This window comes from Aulonocara stuartgranti, assembly GCF_965226115.1.
Source record: "Aulonocara stuartgranti genome assembly, chromosome: 4".
NCBI classification, from domain to species: Eukaryota; Metazoa; Chordata; class Actinopteri; order Cichliformes; family Cichlidae; genus Aulonocara; species Aulonocara stuartgranti.
In genome coordinates this window covers 31,397,458-31,420,813 of record NC_138942.1, presented here as the reverse complement: position 1 = coordinate 31,420,813, position 23,356 = coordinate 31,397,458, and the positions used below count along the sequence as shown (strand labels likewise).

The 23,356-nt window shown below is 41.4% G+C and overlaps 1 protein-coding gene across 1 annotated transcript; it reads right to left on the bottom strand.

Moving 5' to 3' along the window:
• Nucleotides 1-578: 578 nt before the first annotated feature.
• csnk1da (casein kinase 1, delta a) lies at nucleotides 579-22,942 on the bottom strand. Its single transcript, XM_082531014.1, has 9 exons — nucleotides 22,443-22,942; nucleotides 13,692-13,802; nucleotides 8,790-8,938; nucleotides 8,364-8,592; nucleotides 8,108-8,278; nucleotides 7,867-8,015; nucleotides 7,307-7,475; nucleotides 7,108-7,217; nucleotides 579-3,522 (listed from the first exon to the last, which is right to left on the bottom strand). The coding sequence occupies exons 1-9, from the start codon at nucleotides 22,516-22,518 to the stop codon at nucleotides 3,472-3,474; spliced, it is 1,215 nt and encodes a 404-aa protein (XP_082387140.1). The 5' UTR covers nucleotides 22,519-22,942; the 3' UTR covers nucleotides 579-3,471.
• Between the last annotated feature and the right edge of the window lie 414 nt (nucleotides 22,943-23,356).

Sequence of the window (23,356 nt, the reverse complement as noted above, 5' to 3'; positions counted from 1 at the left end):
GCATTCCTTAAATAGTTCTCGTTTAGGTAATCTCCCTGACAGCCTTGCCATTGGGTCCACTTCTTGCCTACTTATGACAATAGTCTGTGTGACTGATCCTACATCTTGTCTTTTCTAAACTACTAAAGAAAGTGGTTTCCACATAAATACATCAGCTCTGTCCTTTAACCTTACATGTGCTGGGCTCAAATATCTGGGCATTAATGTTACACGTACATTATGTCTATTCAGGTAGTTATGCCTCGCTTATGACTTACATCTGATTTTTGCTTCTTTTTGAGGTAACAATCATCCTCTCTTCGACTGGAATGATGGATATTGTCATACGTTTTTCAAACACTGCTGTTATTCTTAACAAATCCTTTTTTGTCAGTTCCTTTATTCGAGATGCACAGCCTCCACGGGGAACTCCAGGCCTCGAGGGCCGGGGTCCTGCAGGTTTTAGACGCGTCCTTGATCCAACACAGCTGGTTTAAATTGATAAACGAGGACCTCAGCATGACTGTGCCTAAGGGTCTCACACTGACACAATATAAAAAAATAATAAAAATAAAATAAAATAAAACACCACACACACATACAAGTACTTAATTTATTTAAACAATTTTAAAATACACAAATACAGTGGTATTACAAATGAGGAGCAAAAGTTTTGAGGTGGGAGTGAAAAGAAACGATTTCCCATGATCCACAGAAAGATGCATTTTGGGACATGAGCAACCATCTCCACAACGCACAGTTCAAAGCAAAACTGACAAAAGGAGAACTGCGTGAGGCAGACTGCAAAATCTATCCCATGTAAATTGGACTTGCATTTATTATAGCCATCAGTGAAACGAACAAGTTAATGCATCACTTTTTTTGATTTTCAAGCCCACAGGTGAAGTGTATGAAACAAAAACTGCCTTAGCGGGAATTCTAATGGAGTGAGGCATTCCCATTCCCTCCATACACTGTCGTCATCATCCAAAACCAGGGGCTCATGTGGACCTGGTAGACAAAGTAGGCGCATCCTATACACAACGACGAGTACAAAATACCACGACAACCCCTTTCCCCTTTAACTACAGAAAATCAGCCTACGTTACATTGCAATCAGTGTACCACATCGACAGTTTTCTACTTTAAAATGTGCACGATTCAGATTGAGCCACAGAGAGGAGCCGTGCGTGGCTTTTAGTACCACTGGGACTCGTCCAACCCGCCCCGCCCACCTTTTTTAATTAATACTTGCTTCATTTGTCTCCAAAATCATTCTGTTTAAACCAATCCTGTCCATTTTCTACACAAACTTTCACATTATTTGCCAGACCCTCTGATGTGGGTCAGCACCAGACTGAAACTAATGATCTTTATTTTCTTTATATCAAGCTCCTTCTATGCCAATTACTTTTAAAAGTCATTGCAACATAGGCTGCACAGTACAATTCTAAACTGTGAAGAAAAAACAAACAAATGCAGGATCAAATACTACCAGGAGGTACAAACTGAGGCCATGACATCTGAAGAGTTGTGGCATTTTTTCATTTTATCTTTAACTTGCTATCGGCAGAATGGATCCCAGCTTGAGGAAAGTACATTACCAGAATCTACCTTTTTAAAAGGTAACCTCAGTAATTTAGTCTTTAGCTCACAGAAAGTTGCGCATTTGCAAAATCAGACTTGAAGATGGTTTAAACGTACAGCTGTTTTTCTCACACGTAAGACACGGCAGCACAGTCGGCTCAGAGACGCCCGCTGTGTTTAGGTGACCGAGTGCATTCTGGAGGCAGCACACACTGGCGGGGAACACACTGGAATATTAGCTGCAATCCAACACCACACGCACGGACTGGAGAGTCGGCAGGTTAAACAGCAGCTAATGTGTGATCTCTACTAGATGAGGGCTGCAGGTGCAATCAGGAAATCAGGTTTGAGGGTCAAAGCGTGTTTTCACAGTTCCACCCTCAGACTTAAACATCGATTTGTTAAAAAACTGTGAAACCCCCATTTAAGGCAAATCAAAGACACCTTACCCAAGCGGCTTGCGCTGCACTGTGCAACCATGATGTAAAATACTTTGCGATGTAACAAACTGGGTATCAGTAAAATCCAAGTCATTAAACTGCCTTGGAGCCTTTCCTCCAATGTAATTAATCCTTTAAGTTTCTGTCTTGCAGTTCTGCTGCGTTAAAACATTTGAGAGATTCGTTTTTGTGGCTTCTACTAGAGACACGTGGAGACAAGGAGGCTGCATGGAGGTTGAAATCATCCATGAGTGTTTATTAAGGTTTACGAAGAAAGCTGTCAGAGTACGCGTGAAAAACAAAACAATCTTTGGAAGTAGATGGACAGATGGTCTAGAGTGAGGTTGAGGAGGCAAAGGAGACAAAAAAGAAAGAAATACCCTCAACATGTTTATCCCACAACCATTTGAAGCTTGTACAACCCTAAGATAACCCTAAGACAGAACCACACAAACACACAAAAACCACATCACTATGCACTGAGTTTAAAAACAATTTCTCATCCGTTCGGTGCGGACACACCAGCCTCCAGACTAGATCATCGTTTCATTCACAGCTTTTCCCACCGCAGCCACAAACCTGAAGACACACTATATGTGCTGTATGGTTTTTTTGGATTTACTACAATGTCCTGGTTGCAACGCACCTGAGGTGGACGCAGACAAAAACAAAAACCCCAAAACATCTACTCATACCATTGGGATCATTGCAAAGAGAACATTAAATCCCCTGTTAATGTAACTGTAGAGCTAAACCTCAAACACCTAAAATACAAAATAAAAGAAAAGTATGCCCACTTGTGGGATTTAAACAGTCATTCAGGACACAAAAATAGAGTTGAGGCACTGCTCTACAACACTGCCACGATGGATCACGTGTCTCTGGTAGTTTTAATAAATCCCACAGGCTAATTTTGACAGCTAACAGACATGTCATTCTCTCTTGTGAAAGTCTGGCCAGCTGGTGCAGTACAATTTCTCTTAATGATTAAAAATAAGTAAAAACAAAAAGTTGGGGGAAAAAAAAAAAAAAAATAGGAAGATGATGCCACAGAGAAGTGAATCCATGGCTTCATCAACAGCAAGGGGGAGGCAGGAGGAGGAGGGGGGGTTCCAAATCTTCCCACGGAGAAGAAGAGATGCTGCGGCTGCTACTTTGCCCAAATTGTTGTTAAGGCAACCAAACCGTACTCCACCTGCCCATCTCTCTGTCACATACACACACTCACACTCATTTCTGGCTGTGCACCTCTTCTGTCGAGTGAACAGGGGAGTAGCCAGATACTTGTGCAATCGTTGGTAAGTCCTCCGTGTAATCTGCAAAGTCCTGTTCATATGTGTAAGTGTGTTGTGTGTAAAGTGTGTGTGTAAAGTGTGCGTGTAAAGTGTGCGTGTGTGTGTGTGTGTGTGTGGCTGCAGGTGGTACATGTTGAGGCCTCCATGGTGCACAGCTGGATGAAAGGGTTTCACCGAGGGGCTGCAGACTGGAGGCCGCTTGGTGTGACCCGGGACAGAGCCTGAAAGAAAAATAACGTCACAGTTTGAGCAGGGAGCACATCACTGGAAGTTACAGTTACTGCATGGTTACTATGATGCTACAGCCAGCAGCCTAGCTTAGCGCAAACACTGCATACTAGAGTTCTGCTCAAAACCTTGGGCTAGAATGAACACTGAAATAGCCCATTTTATTTCATTTATTTTACCAAATATCCAATATGTTAATACTAATAAGATTCAGTTAATATTAAATGCCCCATCATAGTTTGATGTAGGCAAGGAGCAACCTCAGAGGCTAAAAAAAATAAAGACGGCAAGAAGTGCCCACACGGCAGATCCTCTCCAACAGTGAGCCATAACACTCCTGTGTTAAAAAGGCTAAAGTTACATTTAAAAGTGAAAATGTTTACAGGCTGATACAAACACGTGGACGTGACTGCCTTCATTAACAAAAGGAGGCGCTGTAACACACAGCTAAGCCTCACTTTCACAATATTTTCCAAAAAGTGTACTTTAGTTTCACCGAATTACAACGAAAGATTTGATTCATTACTCGGCACCAATTAGCAGATATCTGTGTCTGTGGATTACAAAAGTCCAGTTTCAGCCCAGCCTGCTAAACAAGCTTGGCTGTATTAGCTGATAACCACTCTCACCCACAGACAAACCTGACTCCAAAAACAAATAAAACAAGATGGCTGCAGCCACAACACAACAGTACAGTCCTGAACTTTGCAGCCCCGAAGCAAACAGGTGACAGCCTGTTGGCTACATCCACCCATGCAGACCATGCTTGCATATTTGCACCCTTGGAAATGAATATGATCGTCACTGCAAAATAGACAAGCACTGATGAAGCTTCTGTGTGCAGAGCTGAATCTAAACTGTGTTTGCACCGTTTCTCTTCCCCACTCATTCTTACATTCTGTGTAGAGGAGACACTGCTCAAGTAAAGATAGCATTTGGGCTTGATTTTAGACTTCAGCGGGAAATCTACATCCCAATTTGCAATGTAGCTGGAAACGCCACTTCCCCCTACACCACAACCTTCACTGTTCAGGTTGCTGCAGGCTACGTCGACCTGACGTGTGATTACATTTCCCAGGAGGTGCGCATCAGCTTCTGGTTCAGAATCAGAATCAGAATACTTTATTAATCCCGAAGGAAATTAGGGTTACAGCAGGCAGCACGCTAATGGCGCATGCGCACTTACAAAGGAACCTTCTGACCAACTTTACACAAACATCACATTGGGGAGACATGTCAGAAAGGTAGGCTGATAGGAAAAAAACAACAAAAATACATAACATGAGGTAAGAGGAGGAGAAAAAAAACTCCACTCAGACTGAGCTCCTAGTGGGAGAACAGTTTGATAACAGAAAAAACACCTCAGCACAAAAGCACATGACTATCAATACACCATAGAAACACAAGACAAGCAACAGGGGCGGGTAAAGGGTGAGAGAGAGCCGGTGTAGACAGCACATTCGGTCCTGCAGCATGTCTGCGCTGGTCCAGTCGACCGCCATCTTCCCCGGGAGGGGACAAGCATCGAAGGCGTTTGGAAAGGGAGGGGGGATCAGTGTGTGCATATCAGTGTATGTGTGTGTGTGTGTCCATAGTTCAGCTGAGACAGTGTCCTTCGCCCTGCCAGGCTAAGTAAACAGTCTTCCAGCCAACCCAGGTGACCTTGCATGGAATGGGAAGAACAGTCTAAACACAGTCGTTATCAGGGTGTTTTTGTTCGGCTCCAGCCTTGAGACCGCAGCTGGCGCCGATGGGGTCTCCGCATGAAGTGATGGTGGTTTTTACTTTAGTGCGAACAGCTCATATGAATTTCAAAGCTGTTCTAACAGTCCAACACTGGTCTCACAATCTCCCGTTGGAGAGCCGCGAGCTTTCTATGATGTTATCCAAACTTACGTTCCGTGATGTTGTCATTCTTTTTGCCCAAAGAGCAGATTCTGAGAACTCACGATCGCATTGCACTTCCCCAAGATTTGATCCAATTTGCGCTCAAAGGTGTTGTTCGAGCTAGCCCCTCCAGATGTAATCCAGTTTTTTCCACTCAGAGGTCTTGTTCTGAGTATTCACGGCAGCCGTGTGTTCTCCAAGATCTTATCCGTGCTGCACTCAATGAGCCCATTTTGAGAAACTCACGCCTCTCCCATCGTTTCAATCCCAGCGGGCAGCCTTGTGGGGGTTTGAACAGCCGGTTCCGCTTCCTTAATTCTTCGATAAGTCAGGGCCAAGCCAGCTCGGATCAGCAAGAACCATGTTATCATGGTTCCGAATAGGTAGATATCTTCAGCACTCAGGCTCACCCGAGCCCAGACTTCTCGTTGAGAAGGGGTGTCAATTGCATTCAGAGACCAGTTGATCAAATCCATAATTCCTCTTTTAGGTTTTAGAGAACAGACTGTGAGAGTGTGTTCCAGGGAAAAGTAATTCAAAAAACACGAGACTAGACAAGGACACAAGAGGCTAAGCAGGGAAGATAAGGGCAGGAGAGGAGAAAAGTGCGACCGCCTTCGCTGAGAGCCAAAAGAGAAGTTACTTCATAAGTTGCGATGCAGCTTTCCCACTGAAGTATAATTCACACTGAAGTTTATGTACTACTTTGGCTGTGTTTCCCTGTGAATATACTCTTGTATATATGCTGAAGAAGCCAGTGCAGCAGGTACAAACTGACCAATCAGGAGCCAGCCAGAAGCATAAATGAGCTGGATGCCTACCTAAGGACAAATCACCGGCCTCCATTGGTTGTCCTTGGAAACACTTCTTTGTTTTTGTTCTGAATAAACAAAAGTTTCATGTAACTTTCCTATTTTCACAGACTTTGTGTTCTATATTTGAATTTTCTCTTCATCATACTGCCACAACATTAAACGAATGCTCCATAAAGCTATAGAAACAAGTTAATTATGGTTCATTTTATTCATGGATAAATGTAACTAGTATGAAACTGACATGCAATGTCTTATCCCGTGTCTGTGTGTGGGATAATACACAGAAATGTTTCACTTTTTAAACACTCGATTAAGAAAAAAGAAACAAAAACGTCAAAGTGACTGGAGGAGACCGATTCTTTTCATTTGTTCAGCAGTTCTCCACTTTGCCCTCTGGGGGGCGCGGAGGTCCACGCAAAGAAGAGAACAAAGGACTTAATGAAGCCTTTAAACAATGACCTCCTTTGCTCCATGAGTGCTTTTACGCTTATTTTACAAACTGGGAAGGACTGTGTCAGTGGAAATGAATCAGTACAGATACTGTTCAGTTTGAACAGAGGGAAAAGGAGAACATGTATGCATGTGGTGTCTGCACAAACACTATGTTCTCTTATGCTAGACGCTTCCTGTTTTCAGGATTTGTTGGGCAACTGAGCACAAATGATTCAAGTTCTTCTTATTAACTGACACGCAATCATAAAGTCCTCCCAGTAAACTGACTGTTTCTAACGACAATGTTTTATGGTCTGCCAACCTGCACAGCGTGTACCCTGCTACTCAGTCACTTGAGATATGCCACAGCCTAAAGAAATGTGGCTGCAAACAGCTGTCTGCTGTGGATTTTCAACGTGATATTTGTAACGCAGTTCGTGTTACCTGTGAGGACATGCGGGATGTTTCCTGGCGTCCTGTCAGGTCTGACGAGGAAATGTTGACAGGGGCTCCCCGATGAAGGCGCATGCTCACCTTCCTCTCCTTCTCCATACCTGAAAGACAAAGAAAAGGTACAAGGGTAGGCTAAATATTTCAGCAACTGTTTAAAGAGAAGGAAAAACAAAACATATTTTTTGCTCACCTGTGTGTGAGGCGGGGTTGAGCGGGGAGGGGGCTGCAACTTCCTGAGGGGCTCTGGCTCTTCCTGAGGCCGAGGCCATACCTCTGGCCCCGGGGTTCCTGCTGTGCCTCATTCTCTCATCCCGTTCCCGACGCTCCCGCTCTGCATCCTCCACGGCCCTATTGGCACCCTGACACACAAGACAGCTGAGGTTATTAACCTTTAAGACAGCTGCACACTTAAAAAAAAATAAACAAAATAACAAACATGTTGCATGAAAATGCATCTAGGCAGAATACACAAGGCCATTTAACAGTGGAAGGTCAACTTAACATTATGTTACACAACATGTTTATAGCTGCGTTTATGTCACTGAGAATGCTGATGTTCCAGTTGTAAACAGAAAGTACACATCACCCAGTTCTTCTCAAGTTTGACTCATATTCTGCTTGCCAATGAAATTCCTAAGAAACACTGTTTGTTTTTGGCACAACCTTCTAACGAAAGCACTTATATAATTAAAGTAAGACAGTAGTGAAAAGCACAAAGAAAGTCTTCTTAGATGTGAAGCTATAACTTACAAATTTCAGCATGTTCCAGTCAAAGACGTAGTCGTAGGAGAATCCCTGCCTGTGGAAGAGGTTCCTGAAGAGCTGGCGCAAGTATGAGTAGTCGGGCTTATCGTCGAACCGCAGAGACCGGCAGAAGTTCAGGTAGGTGGCAAACTCGGCTTTGGGGACAAAGAGGTGTTTAAAACATTAGTGTTGGCTAACACTGATGTGGTGCCTTTATTCATAGGTACATAAGAGCACTAGAACCTACACGGGTAGCCTTTGCAGAGGACCTCAATGGGTGTCGACATTTTTTTCTCGCTGATGCGTTCATACTTCTGCCTCTTAGTGGCAGCTTTAAGGCCTTGCCAAGGCAGAGACCCCAGGTTGAAGTACATAAGGACGTATCCCAGTGACTCCAAGTCATCCCGCCTGGACTGCTCTGTAAATGCAGAGAGAGGGCCAGGTCAGTCGGGATCTGGACGAATCAGAGTTATTAATCATCAGTTTGTGGAGGTCGGTCTTACCGATGCCCAGATGTGTGTTAATGGAGGCGTAGCGGGCGGTGCCTGTCAGGTTCTTGTTCTCGCGGTAGGGGATGTGTTGGTGCGTGCGTGCGTCACGATATTTCTTGGCCAGGCCAAAGTCGATGATGTAGACGAGATTTCCCTTCTTGCCCAGGCCCATCAGGAAGTTGTCTGGCTTTACGTCTCTGTGGATGAAGTTCTTGGAGTGGATGTACTCAATTCGGCTGATCTGGAAGGAAAAACGGTGGTTAAAAATGAACACAAGGGGTCATTCCAGGAGCTTAACCAAAGTAGATATTTGAAATCAGTGAAGAGATTAAACCGTTCTGCACTACTGTACATACAATTTGTGATGCATCTTTAACATCAAGTGTAGGACCAGCATTCCTCATTTTATTCCTTTTCTTTTTCCTTTTGGGAACTCACCATCTGGTCAGCCAGCAGCAGGACTGTCTTGAGGCTGAACTTGCGAGAGCAAAAGTTGAACAAGTCTTCCAGACTGGGACCCAGCAGCTCCATCACCATCACATTGTAGTCACCCTCAGCGCCACACCATTTTATCGTTGGAATACCCACTGCAAGAAATGTAGGGAACACAAGGGTCACATTTATAGTTTGGTTTGGTGCCATTTTGTTCATGTTGGCACTTCAGTGAGAACCACAAGCTGACACTAAACTGTAATAACTTGATGAAACTGCAGCCACTATTAAGGCTGGAATGTGCAAGTCCTCAAATCAGAATCCTAAAAGTCAAATATAGGACTTTACAGGCCTGTATAAGGAAGCCAAAGGTCAAGCGTGTTTAGTACTGACAGCTGTGACTCCTCCACAATCACGTCTTCTGTTAAAGCAACCCAACAGCAAGTCTCATGGTTGCACACATATTAACACATTATGCTCATAATTACATGTTTGTCAATATGCTATATGGGGCAGTGATCAGAAAAAAACAGAATAACAAACCTTTGGTAAACTCAAACTAAAATTGTCGTTTTTGGTTTCAAAAACTGTCTGCCATAATGTGTCAATCTGTGATGCAAGCATGTGGTTTGATGTTGGGTTGTTTGCAGAGGGGGACCATGGGTAAACCATTTTTGATTAATTGGCATTCACTTAGAAAGTTTGTAATTTCAATCCCATTTTTGTGTTAAGGGATTAAAATTACAAACTTTCTCCTGAACAAAGTAGATTTCCCTCCTTGTGTGTATGCATAACAGTATTTCTACTCCGTTTTTATTTTTGGTGTTTTAAACATGTGCACTGGTGAACACGTTTCAGGGTTAAATCTGCAGAAGTCTACAGACGTATGTGAGTCTGATCAACCATCACTGCTGATGGCAGTGTTTAGCAATGATGTCAGGTCTTCACACTATGAACGTGTGCAATGTCATTTCCCTTTTCTGTGGATCGTATTACAGACAAGCTTGTGTGTTTTGAGGTTTTTGAGCAAACACAATTAGTGCAGCGCACATACACACTTTTCTGATTTCTGTCATGAAGGGGTTTTTCCAAGTAAGCAAGTCACACTGTGTATATGTAAACAGGAAATGCATAACACATTTACTCTGCATGCATTATTTAGAAAGAAAAAAAAAACAACTTCCTGAAACAAACTTATACAACTCCAAATAATAAAAATGGCTCGACTCCTGCCCTCATACACAGAGGCCAGCTGGTTTCGTAGGAGCCGGTGACCCTGCCAAGGCAAATAGACCATCTGGCATTTCCTTCTACAGGCAAGCGGCAACAAAATGCTGGTGCTCAGCAACACACACACAGCATAAGCTATTTATATACATACAAACACAAATACATCTCACAGTCTGAGTCGGCTACTGTGCCCTAATAAATCTAACTATGCTGGAACTAAAATACAAATGCATGTGGGGACATAGCTGTGCATACAGACAAACTGCTGACTTCTAAAGTTTACTGTTTTAAAGGCAGACGCCAGTAGTATAGACGACATGAATCAATAAGTCACAAAAGAAAAATACATTTCAAAATGTACATTTCATGCCACACAGTAATAGTGTAGTAATATACAGTATGAGGTACAGAAATACAAACATGCAAACAAGTCTACCCCAGGTATGATGTTGCAGACACTACTGAGCTGGCAGAACAATTAAACTTTACCCATGCTTACTGACTCAAAGCAGCAAGTCCTTTCTTGCTTCTTTCACGTTGGAAGTGTGTGAGCATGTTTCAGAGTCAGATGTTCTTTTCCTTTGCTCTTGGTACCTTTGCAGTGGCACAAGGGGTTCTTTAAGCTATGCTAGTAGTCGGACTATCAGCCAGTTAGCTAGACTGAATGATCACTTTGGTTTAAACTTAAAAAAAGAAAAAAAAAAAGAAAAAATCAACAGGAACCATTCACGGTGTCTATCGACATTAAACAGTAAATATTTTTCCCCAAACAGAAATTTCTCCTAAATACAAACTATATGCAAATCATTTTTCTTTTGGTTTCTTCAACACCAACAGGAGATAAGTACAGCTTTATGTTTTTATCGTGCCACGATACTGTGCAAATTTGAATATTTTTTAGTATCAGTGGTGCATAAAAGACCGGGTGCTAAAAGACTGTGCTGCGGACCTGGCGGACGTCTTCACCTCTATATATAACACCTCGTTGTCCTGTTCACTGGTACCATCCTGTTTCAAAGCAGCAACCATCGTTCCCATCCCAAAACAGTCAAATGTCACATGTCTGAACGATTTCAGACCTGTGGCACTCACCCCCATTCCCGCCAAATGCCTGGAGAGACTGGTCATTAAACACATCAGAGCTGCTTTTCCACCATCCCTGGACTCGCACCAGTTTGCATACAGGGAGAACCGGTCAACCGAGGATGCGATCGCCACAGTGCTGCACACATTACTGAAGCACTTGGAACACAGGAACACCTATGCACGGCTCCTCTTTGTAGACTACAGCTCGGCTTTTAATACCATCCGGCCATACAAACTCCGTCCCAAACTCCACCAACTGGGACTTAACTCCTCTCTGTGCAACTGGATTGTGGACTTCCTCACTAACCGTAGACAGAGTGTCAGAGTGGGTAAGAACACTTCTTCCACCCTTGTGGTCAACACCGGTGCCCCTCAGGGTTGTGTTCTGAGCCCTCTGCTATACACTCTCTTCACCCATGACTGTATTTCCTCCTGCGCGTCCAATCTCATTGTTAAGTTTGCAGATGACACTACAGTGCTCGGACTTATATCCAACAATGATGAGACAAACTATAGGACAGAGGTGCAACAACTAGAGTCATGGTGCCACGACAATAACTTGGTCTTAAACACCAAAAAGACCAAGGAGATCATTGTAGATTTCCGGAAGAGGGGTCATAACAACCATCTGCCTCTCTTCATTGGCAGTGAGGCGGTGGAGAGGGTGAGCAGTTTTAAATTCTTGGGGGTAACTGTGACCGAGGACCTGTCCTGGGGCAACCATATCACCTCAGTTGCACGGAAGGCCCAACAGCGCCTCTACTACCTGAGGAGACTGCGGAGCGCACACATTCCCAGATCTCTGATGTTGAACTTCTACAACTGTGCCATCAGCAGCGTTCTGACGTATGGATTTCTAGTGTGGTTCCCCAGCTGCACCAAGGCCGATCAGCAAGCACTCCAGCGGGTGGTGAAAGAAGCTGGCAGAATTATTGGAACAAGTCTGCCAGAGATCAGTAATATCTTCCCCACTCGCTGTCTGAGGAGGGTGCACAGCATCCTGCGGGACCAACATCACCCTGCGCGCCACCTTTTCCATCTGCTGCCCTCAGGGAGAAGGTACAGGTCTATACAGGCCAGAACATCCAGACTGGCCAACAGCCTGTATCCACAGGCTGTGAGGCTCCTGAACTCTCTGCCCCCCTCTCACGGACAATAACCATATCCAACTTCTTAATAGCAATGAACTGGTCTGCATTGGTGCATCATATCTTTATTCTCTTCCCCCTCCTGCCCCCCCCCCTCTTTCTTAAATAGATAACTATCATATCTGATATCATATCTCACAGTACAATAATATTGAATGGGTTGCATTGTTGTATTTTGTCATGTTTCTCAGGTCTTTGTCTGAATTTCTACGAACATTATTGCTAAGGATTGTCTTATTGCATTGGAGTCACACTGGGTTAAATATGTACACTTGGGTTTTAAGGGGTATTTATTATTTTCTTCTTTTTTTGGGTTGTATGGAAGCCCCAAACGCAATTTCATTGTTCTTGACAATGACAATAAATAAATACTACTAAGATTTTGAGGATGGCCCGCTTCCATGAAAATGTAGTTGTAACCTGTTACCTAATACGATAGAAAAAAGGTGTTACTTGTGTTTTTCCAACAGTCTCCACATCAGTCCTCGATTTATGAAGCTTGAACTGTAAAGAGCTTTTCAGCTTTACTGAAGTAAATAACTCTTTCTCTTGCATGGCTCAACACTCGTGTATTTATCTTTTATGTGATTTAAACTCAACGTTAGTGTGCACATGTGTGTGCGTGTACATGTCTATACATAGGAATAGTAGTGGTAGAATAGTTATGTTAAGCTATATAGTTTATGTCTTGCATATTTCCACAACCATATCCATAATCACATACTGTGTATGCTACTGTTGTATTTAGTGTATTATATTACTTATTTTTTTATTTGTATTTTCCTTCTGATATCTGTTCCTGAGCTGAGGTAATGCAAAAATGTCCCCGTTGTGGGATCAATTATCTTATCCTAATCTCTACTTCTTGTTTAAAGTCAAAGTGGTGAAACAACAGCTATGACAGATGAGTTGAAACTGTATGACCTGTACGCAAAAATTACAGGGAAAACTGACGATCCAACAAGTGATTTGACAACAAGGTACAGGAGGAGATACTAGCAGCTGATGATGTGACAGCCAATGGTAAACAAATGACTCAGAGTATCGCTGGAGCACTCAGTAACTGTACTCCATAATGTCAGATAGCCCAAACAGTTCATGGACAATTACAATGCTAATGTTATGCTTACAAAAAACTGGTGTCAGAAGTGATTAATAGAGGGAATGGAGGAAAAAGGAAGGGAAAAATCATTTGGTGTGTGCTTTAAGCACCCAGCTATTGGGTGGTGTTCAGTTCAGGAGGGTCACTTTAATAACAGAAAAAAATGAATGAACAAACATCCTTTACCAATGTCTACCAGACAACCAGTACGGAGCATTTTCTTTGTGGTTTATAATGACAAAAGTGTAAACCAGCCTCCATCCAAGTACTTTAAAATGATGAGGAACTTATAAAAGCTGCATGGATGCATGTGTGTAAAGTGAGTGTCATAGTGTACAGTACCTCCACCCTGCATCATCTTGTAGATTTTGCTCTCTATGTGGAGCTGTGGGTGTTTGGTCTTGACACATTCCAATTTGATGGCGACCTCCTCTCCAACAGAGATATCAGTACCTGGGCAAAACAGCAGAGGGGTTAGCTGCATGAAGATGCATTACACATTCAGTCAGAACCTATATTTAATTAATAAAACCCAACAGTATCTAATCAACAATATGAACAATGGGCACTGCGTCAGGGGTTAACACAATCAAGGGAGTATTATTGTCATGTCAAAGTCCAACACAACTCTGTCATGGTTATACAATTTAATGATGTAGATAAAAAATGTCGTTTTTATTATAATCTTATTGTCCTTCATTTATGTCGCTTTTCCAATATGGACCTGGGCAATGGGGCAGTAGGAGTTACAACAATACAACACATTATATAGCAAGAAACAAATACAAATGATATTCAGTACAGACAAGTGGATACAAACACGTGAATCGTACAAAATAACCGATTATTACAACAGCAACCTTAAAACCCTGTATGGTGTACCGTCTGTGGTTTTTACACATGCAGATAAAGAGGAACTAGCGACAATTTATAGCTAAAAAACAACTGATGGGGAAAATCTTTAGATAAACAGAGATTGCAACATTGAAGCAGCACACAGAATGATGTAGGACAGGACAGCTAGCAATAACATGAAAAGCACAATGACAGACAGAATCCAACTTCCTTAGGTCTGGCCTGCTGCAATTTTCAGCTTTACTGACAGTGAAGAAATGACAGGAAAGTGGAGGGAGAGAGAGAAAGGGGAAGGGCCTGCTCAAACCGGCGCCCAGGCCTGGTGCATTTACAAAGAGCAGATCGCCATAATCCAATAAAGGTTAAAAAAACAAAACCTTTAGAGATCAAGTTTCCTCACTTGGACAGAGAAACAAGATTTAGTCTTAAATAATGCCTTTCAGTGTGAGTTTTAAATGACACATACTGATCTGATGATACGCAAATACTGCATATCATTTGCATAAAAATAGGAGCAATTGATTTTTCTTTATATATATATATATATATATATATATATATATATATATATATATATATAGAAAGTTGGACTGTTCTAGCAGACAAGTAATTTAGAAACCAAGTTACAGCATCAGCAGATAAACCAATATTGCATCATCAGCTGTGCCATAAGCCTCTGAAAATCAAGAAAACAAGTAACAGTCCATTAGATCAATGTGATTCACTACTTTAAAAGCAGCAGTTAATGTGCTGCGTTGTCATTTAAAGGTTTGCTTTATCAACATGTCACAGAAAAAACATAAACCAGCACTTGGCTGGTGGATGAAGTTAGGAAGCCCTGCTTGGGTACACAAGGAAATATCAGTGGTTATTAACACAGCAAAGCCAGCCAAGTGTAAGATACACCAGCCAATTTTGTGTACTGGATGTACTTGTACCGTGCTCTTCTTTCATACATCTACGCTCTTATTCCTCACAACTATCCTTACATTTAGATACGGTTTCACACAATCAAGCATTTTGGGAAATGGCTCTCAAACTGACAAACTCATTTCTTCCCAATCACAGCCATAGAAGCCAGTTCCCTCCACATGAAAACAGCAACTGGACACCAGGTTATGTAATGCCATTACACACACTCTCACGCATACAGGATCTCACACAAGGAACTGTTCAATCATGTAGGCCAACCAATGGTGTATCAGACAACTCTAAATGATGTCATTCGGCTGGAACGAGTAGCAATCATGGGTGGGGCTTCCAACTTGCACCATAACTGTTTAATCAAAGTTTTTAATACAAGAACAACACTAACAGGGTGAAGAGGACTTCATATTTATTTTGGGTTTTTTAAAGCTGCATGAGTATGCATGATGCACCTGCTGCTCCTCATCTACGCAGTTAAATTTGACTTTGATCTACTCCAAGCTAGCAATCCAAACCCACTGTCAAATCATTCGAGACAGTTACTTTAAAGTTTATCCAAATCACTTGGTCATCTGCACTCAGAAATATTTTTCTCTCTTAGCATACATTTTCTTATATATCCTATAAAACTAGAAGCAAAATCAATGTCACTTTTTCTCACCAAGCAGAGAAAATCTTATTATGATTTCTTTCAGATAACAGCATATTCTCCCTGCTCCATTAAAACTGCCACCTGCATTTGGCTCCTCCCATTTTTTCATGGCCGATTCTTTTTAAATGTAAGTTCTCAGAACTGTTTCTCATGTACACACAATCCATTGTATCAGTATTTTAGTGTAACAGATACTGACTTCTGTTCACAGTAAACAATAATGCATTGTGATAATGCATTAACATCATACACTTTTCAGGTACATATCCCACTGTGGACTGAAATGCTGTAACTTGCTGTATGTGATTTAATTGACTGTGTGCACATTAGCATATGCTACTTCCGGTGCAAAAACTCCTGTGGGGAGCTTTGTTTCCGGTGTCCTATTCGCGCCCAGTTTACGGTCCAAAACAAGTTAAGCAAATGAATGAATCAAGCGGCGATTTACATTTCTATAGATGTCTTGGGCATTTACTCAATATATCTGTAAATGATGTTCATCGACTTGTCGATATTTTTTCCCCGCGCCTCAGAGCAAAAGAGAAAAGGGATTCAAATGTTATATTTCTCAGCTGTCCCTCGTTTACAGCGGGTGTTACGTTCTAAAAATAACCAGCGATAGGTGAAATCAAGTAGCCAATTTTATTTTTTGACGGTGCAAAACGTTTCGTGGACATACAGTACTGCACTTCAGAGTCACACTGCTAGCGATCGATGCAGCGATTCTGTACTGTACAGGAGAGAAGTCACGGAGGAGATCGTCTGCAGCGATCAGGACACAGGACACAATGTGACGTAAAAAATAAGCATGCAAGCTTGCACTAAAAAAAAAATTCTGCGAAACAGCGAGGTGAAAGGTGAACCGCGTTATTAGCGAGGGACCGCTGTAAATTTTAAGGTAAGTCACAACATACTCTTCGTAAATACTAATGTATAGAAACCGTTACCAGCAGTCATTAATTTTTTGTGTGGCTTTTTTCACAGTTTATTAACATGCTGTGTAGGTGTGTACTTGACTAGCTGATCTCGACATAACGGGGGAAACATCTGGTTTGACTATTCTTCACCTGTAGTTTGAATGCTGAACATTTGCCTGTTTAAATCATGAGACCAGTCACTATACAGAGATGTGCTTCTGAATGTGGACGATGTGTCTTCTGCTGCAGTGATGCAGTTCTGCTTGTGTTGAGTGATGTAAACAACTGATCGATCTAAACTCTTTAAACGTCAAAATTGATCATTAGATTTTTTATGACACAACAGTGGTGAGTGTTCCCACCTTCTGCTCTTTGTAACTTAACGCGATCTTTCCGTTTTCGAGTTTTGGATCCTTCAAACCAGGAAGTTAGCATGTTCTCGTGCACAGGGTCAATTGCATGTAATGTAATATACAAATATATAACATGTATATGCATGCAAATATGTGGATCCCAGGCAGAATACATGAGATCTATCTGGCACAGAGAACCCACAACAATCTAAATAAACATTTCTTTATGGATTTCCCTGCAGAATTAATGTTCTCCTATTTGAAATGCCAAAGTAGTTCCTGAACATGCAGTAATCTATTATTCATTGGTGGATTGATATAATTTTATAGAAATCCAGTTGCATAGTTATGCAAAATATGTTTAGTTTTTAAAAACACACCCTTAGCGTTTCTACCCTATTAAAGCTTTCAGTACAACACAAAGACACTTAACTCGAAATAAGTGTTTAATCCAGTATGTGCTCAGCCAATCGATTGATAAATCAATCCGCAGTCACAACGAAAAGGCTTCAAAGCCTCTTTATGGGGAGAACTAGCGTGTGTTTGACTGTGGTGTCTGCTCTCTTGCATCATAGGAATGTGATTTGCCTGGACACATTTCCTAGAGAATGTAGTCCCCCACCTCCACCCACCAACAACCCCCTTCTCTCAACCACATGGTTTTAAATGCGAGGCTGGGGGCATAGATGTGTTTGTCAGTGGAACACCCCCCCCCCCCAAACAAAAAAACAAAACAAAAACACAGTGTGTATGTACATGGTGTGTGTTTCTATCAAGTGCAGTCCTGCTTGTGAAACGTGTTCTGACATGTCTCTCCACACTGGCTCACAAACAAACACAGGCAGGCTACTGAGACTCTAAATATGCAAATATTTGACGAGATTTGCATAGAGACCAGCGCACAAAACTGTGCTGTAATGACTATATAGGAATAAAAACAAAACTCAGCATTAACACACTTTATAGAATCAAAGTTGTTTTTTGCCATAAGCATAATAGAAACATAGAAATATATTACAGACTACCATGATCGAGGCAAACAGGTAGAGAGTAAATCAGAGAAACTGACAGCACAGGCAACACGATCCAAGTAAAACCAGTCAGACCAGCAATCCCCAATAATGCTGAAGCAGGTCTAAGCTGGCATTTCACACAGAAGATGACCAAGACTGCAGTGGTTCAAGTCTTCAGTGCGAGGACTCCATTGAACTAAGGCTTAATTTAGGCTGCATTAACATATTCTACGCTCAGTTAAGAAAAAAAAAAAAAAGACTCAAGATTGCTCAATACCAAAGTTTCTGGGCTGGATGAGACAGCGTCATTATAGCTACTGTTGACACCATAACACGGCAGATGGGAAGCAACGGAACGCGTCATCAGTTTGAAGACTGACTCACCGCCAGCATTAGTTCTGAGCAGATCTTAGGTTCTTTGTTATTATGGCAGCCTTATAGCAACCTCACTGTTATTTTTCCTTGTGTAAGCAGAACCATCCCTTTTGGTATACTCTACTGGAAGCTTTTCAAAAATCAAAAGCTGGGAAAATGTTAGACAAGTCTCAGGTAGCTAAGTAACAGGCTGAGGTAGAGTTTGGAGCTCTGAACACTTTGAAAAACAGGTTTTATTCTTACTGATAGTGATCAATAATGCGGTGTAAAAGAAATACATCAATGGTTAAATTTACGTCAATACAACGCATCATCACAGCATATCAATATGGGTAATTTTGTGACATTTTCCCCACAAACTCACTCAAGTTTTTTCATTTCAACTTTGCACTGATTACGTATGAGAGTGTTCAGTGCCTCTGGGTGAAGGGGTGTGGTAATCGCCCTAAAATTATAAAATATTAGTCATAAATACAGAGTACAATGATACAGAATAGGGATGTCACAGAACCAATACTTATATGCAGTGTATGTACTGAAGCAGCAACTCTTCCAGATCTGAAGGGTATTCAGGTCATTCAAGTTACCACGATAGCGTTTAATACGAACAGGCAGAGCTAGCTATGAAGGTACTTTGCATTTACTTTGCATTTGTAAGGTGGATTCTTATATTAAAAATGCCACTAATAAGTCAAGTTTATTTACAAGCAGTCATTGTGAAACAAAAGCTCAGGCTCCACGCTGCTGTCAGAGAGGAAATGTATAAAATTGTTTATTTTTGGCAAATTTAGACCTACACCAAGGCCCCAAAACAACAGCATTATTTTAAAACCTCAAATTTGTAGACTACTCTAGTAAATTCAAATCATAAAAATATTTTGCTGAAAGTAAGTATAAATACATTCCCTTTAAATAACTCTACAGAAAGTCAATAAGTCGTATTTCTAAATTGTTGATTAAAATAATTGTACAACAGAAAGACATAAAAGAACTTTGCCTAAGTTAGAATCTGTAATTGGCCACAGAACTCCAATGAAAGACCAACATTTCTGTCCATCTCCCAAGTTTAAACTTTAGATATTGGCAGTACTTGAATGCTCCTTTTCAGGCGATACCAAACAAGTATTGACGTCTGGTGCTGTGATGAGGGGAAAACCTTTACAGTTCAAGGAGTTTGGACAATGATAAAGACCACATCCGGATTTTTGAACCGTGTTTCAACATGCACATCACCCAACAGATAACACAGCAAGAGATTCAAATGGAAGATCTTTGGAAATACAAGATGACTCAGACCTTGACTAAGCGCTTGTGTGCTCTGTGCATAACTGGCATTTTGTCGTGACAGCCTCTCAAAAGTGGAAAAGCTATTCTACCACTTGTACCAGAATATTTGACAATCCACATTTGCGTCCAGTCACAGCACACAGAGTACAAGGCTTCACTCCAAGAGCTGACCTCAATCCTGCTAACAACAACCGATCTCTCGCACAATCCACTGCTCAGCCAAGCTGCTCACACATTGTCAGCATTATTAACGCGCTGTTTTCACACACTGTGTGGGAGCCTTAATGTGGGAATGACTGTGAAATCCAGTTGCCTAAACTGTCAAAGTTTCATTTTCTCAAGACTTTTAAGAATTTGTTTACTTCCTGGAGATTTTACTTCTCCAAATGTGTTTGACTTGTTCAATTCTATTATTCACTTAAAGTGCAAATTTGTGCTGTAAGACTTGGAAAAACACCTCTGCACAATGCGTGACTCTCTGTTCTGGCTGATTAACAATGTTACATCACATTATCCACCAGCCAATTGGAGGAGAAAAGAGGAAGGGAGGGAGAGACAAAACCACAAAGTGATTATGCAAGCAGCTGGCAGAGCTCACTATCAGTCGAAACAACGCATCACGTGGAAAGCAAACTGGATACAGTTGATGCATTAACTTCCACTTTGCTCTGTTTAAAACGTTGCGTTTTAAAAATAAATGCATTTATGAATCTGAATCTAAGCACGTTGTTAAACCTGCAGTCCACCCTGCATAATTTCTGATTTCACAGATTAAAAAGTCATCTGCTATACTGCAGAGGGCAACATGATTAAATCATGTACCGTAACAGCCGTCAGACACCAAATCTTATTCGTTTTTTCCACAAAGAAAAATGTCAAAAACCAACAAGTCTGGGTAAAACGCTATATAAACTATGTACACAGGTTTGTCCCTACAGGAAACTAGGCTTGTTAACCAATAATCAAACACATACTTTATCCTTTCAAGTAAAATTTAAATATGAATAAACTATTAAGTCAGCTGCAGCTTAACTGCTCTAGACTGAGACCTTAACACACTACATGGGTTGGAAAAACCCAACACTAATTCAAGAAGGGACAATAAATGCTACTGGTGTAACTCTACATGTTGTGCTGTTTAGCATTTTATCATTTACTCAAAAAAAAAGAAAAAGAAAAAGAAAAAAATGTTACAAATTAGCCTAAAAATTTAACAGAGACTGTATTTATTACAACTGGACTGATCGTGTTGACTTTCATGTCATAGAATCACAGGAAAACCACAATTCCAACTTAGACAGCAAATTCAAAATGCTTAGTGATTAAATTAAACTGATGATGAAACATTTAACCAATCATATGTACCTATCTCACTGTTTCCTGAGTAAGCGGAAACATTGCACTTAATACTGTGTAACATATACTCAATTGTTACCAAGTCCCAGCAGTCAGAGCTGACCATTTTCTCTCCTGGTTGATTAGAGCGCCGTCAGTCACAGAATAGTCAGTCCACCACCAGAGAAAAACTCAAATGAATAACCTCTACATTTGTTTAGATGACTAGGTTTTAAGCTCAAAAATGTGATCAGCTGTTCTCCACTGCTGATGCCAAAAACCTCCAACATGGCCACAAGAGAACACATTACAGCAGCTGATGAAGCCCTGTTAGAGAATGTTTTTTGCATATTTATATTCATAGCTCAGTTGGAGAGCTCAAAGAAGATACACTTCCCTCTGCCACTATCGACTTCCCCCATCACACAATAAATTATATCATTGCTAGCAGCCAGTATTAGCCCACACAGCCTGTGCAGTAAATAATATTCAACATCTACTGTTCACCTATGCCAGAGGAAGGACATCCAGTTCATTATAGTAAGGACTGATCCACCAGTAGTCCAAAAGTGTAGATGAAAAACTATATGAACGTGTACCTTAAACCAAACAACCAGTACTATACTCAAAGTTACCCTCGCCTGTCTCAGCAGGCCATAGAGCCTCCTTTGATCAAATGTAGTCCCAAATATACCATCCTCACAGATTGAATAACTAGGTTATCATTTTAATAAATAAAGATGTCTTCAAAAGTATCTTTAGGATATAAAGGACCATATCCTCCTCACTTCTCAAGAACACTAAGGTAGTCTTTTTAGTGCATTTATGAACAAGAGGAGGAAATTAAACCGGTCTGTTGTGTTTAAAGAAGGATGTTCAGCTTAAGTAAATAAACGCTGGATATCGGTTACCAAAAAAGCTTAAATGAAAGCCTGTGGCCTGATCTGCTATTTTGTTCGAGACTATCACTGCTGCTGCTTCCAGGGGAGCAAAGACTGGAAACCTATACATTAGCTATCTATAGGCAGTGGACATTTAGTTACACAAGAGCCGTCAGTGTCAATTCTTATCGTTAGGACGATTAATTTGGACAATAATTGAATCTTGTAACAGAGAAAATGCTCTCGAAGTCAAACACAATGAAGAATGATATCGTTTATTATCAAATGTTTTATGGCAGCGGATGTCACTGCTAGCTCCTTTGCTACACAGACTGATAGCTTAGTAGCTAACGTTACTGGGACTAAACACAGAACAGCTGATTGATTGTGAGCTCGAATAGGAAACCCGGAGAAGATGACTTATTGTTAGAGACGTCTATATTATAACGAGACTAACAACGGTAAACAATACAAAAATGTTGTCCGCCAATAACTTACCTAGGTAGATGTCTCCAAAAGAGCCACTTCCAATTTTCCTCCCCAGTCTGTATCGGTTACCCACTCTCAACTCCATGGTAAGCAAGCTTCAGTCGGCTAGCAAGCACGCTCGCTAGCTCGGAAACAGCCAAAAACGTCCTGGTTTAGAGCTCAGCCTTATTTAAAAGCACCACAGCCAAAAGCATCCAACGCAAACGAGCTATTCAGGCGAAGGACTGACTCTTCTCTATGCTGTCGCCGGATGAGGTCGATACTCACAATCTTTCGCCTCTTGTTTTAAAGTATTCCTAACTTCATAATGTGACAATATGAGGTTCACTGGAAAGGTTAATCGTTGTACTTTCTGCTCCTGGTGTTTTCTGTGCCGATACACTTTAATTCTCCACGGATGAAGGCGGATTTTGAGCAGGTTACTTTTACGATTCTGCTCTGATCCTCTTCGTCTGGCTGCCTTGTCTGCTCTCTGTGAGGACCCTGTTCAGCACTTCTCTGAATGTGTCTGACATCACTTCCCTGCAGGGTGAAGTGGGGGAGGACGCTAATCAGAGAGCCTATTGCAGTAGAGTTCCCAACAGATACCACTAACGATAACGGACCCAACCACATCTCCAGCCTTGGTAGTTTCTTCACTTTGAACTGTTACAAGAGCTAAATTTAAAAACGTTTGCTTTTAAATAACCGGGAAATACAGTGTAATGAAAAATAAATGAAAATCATTCACACGGGACAAGAGTGTGAGGTTTCGCCTGATCCGTAGCCGCCATTTTTACCTTCTCCGGGGCTCTGTGTTGTTGCACCTGTATTTTCCGTTAGAGACTAATCTTTACAAAGCGAAAGAGTCTGGTCGTGCACATAAACAAAAGATGTACTCTTTTGTCCAGCTGGCCACTGTCCACCTTCTCATAAACAAATTA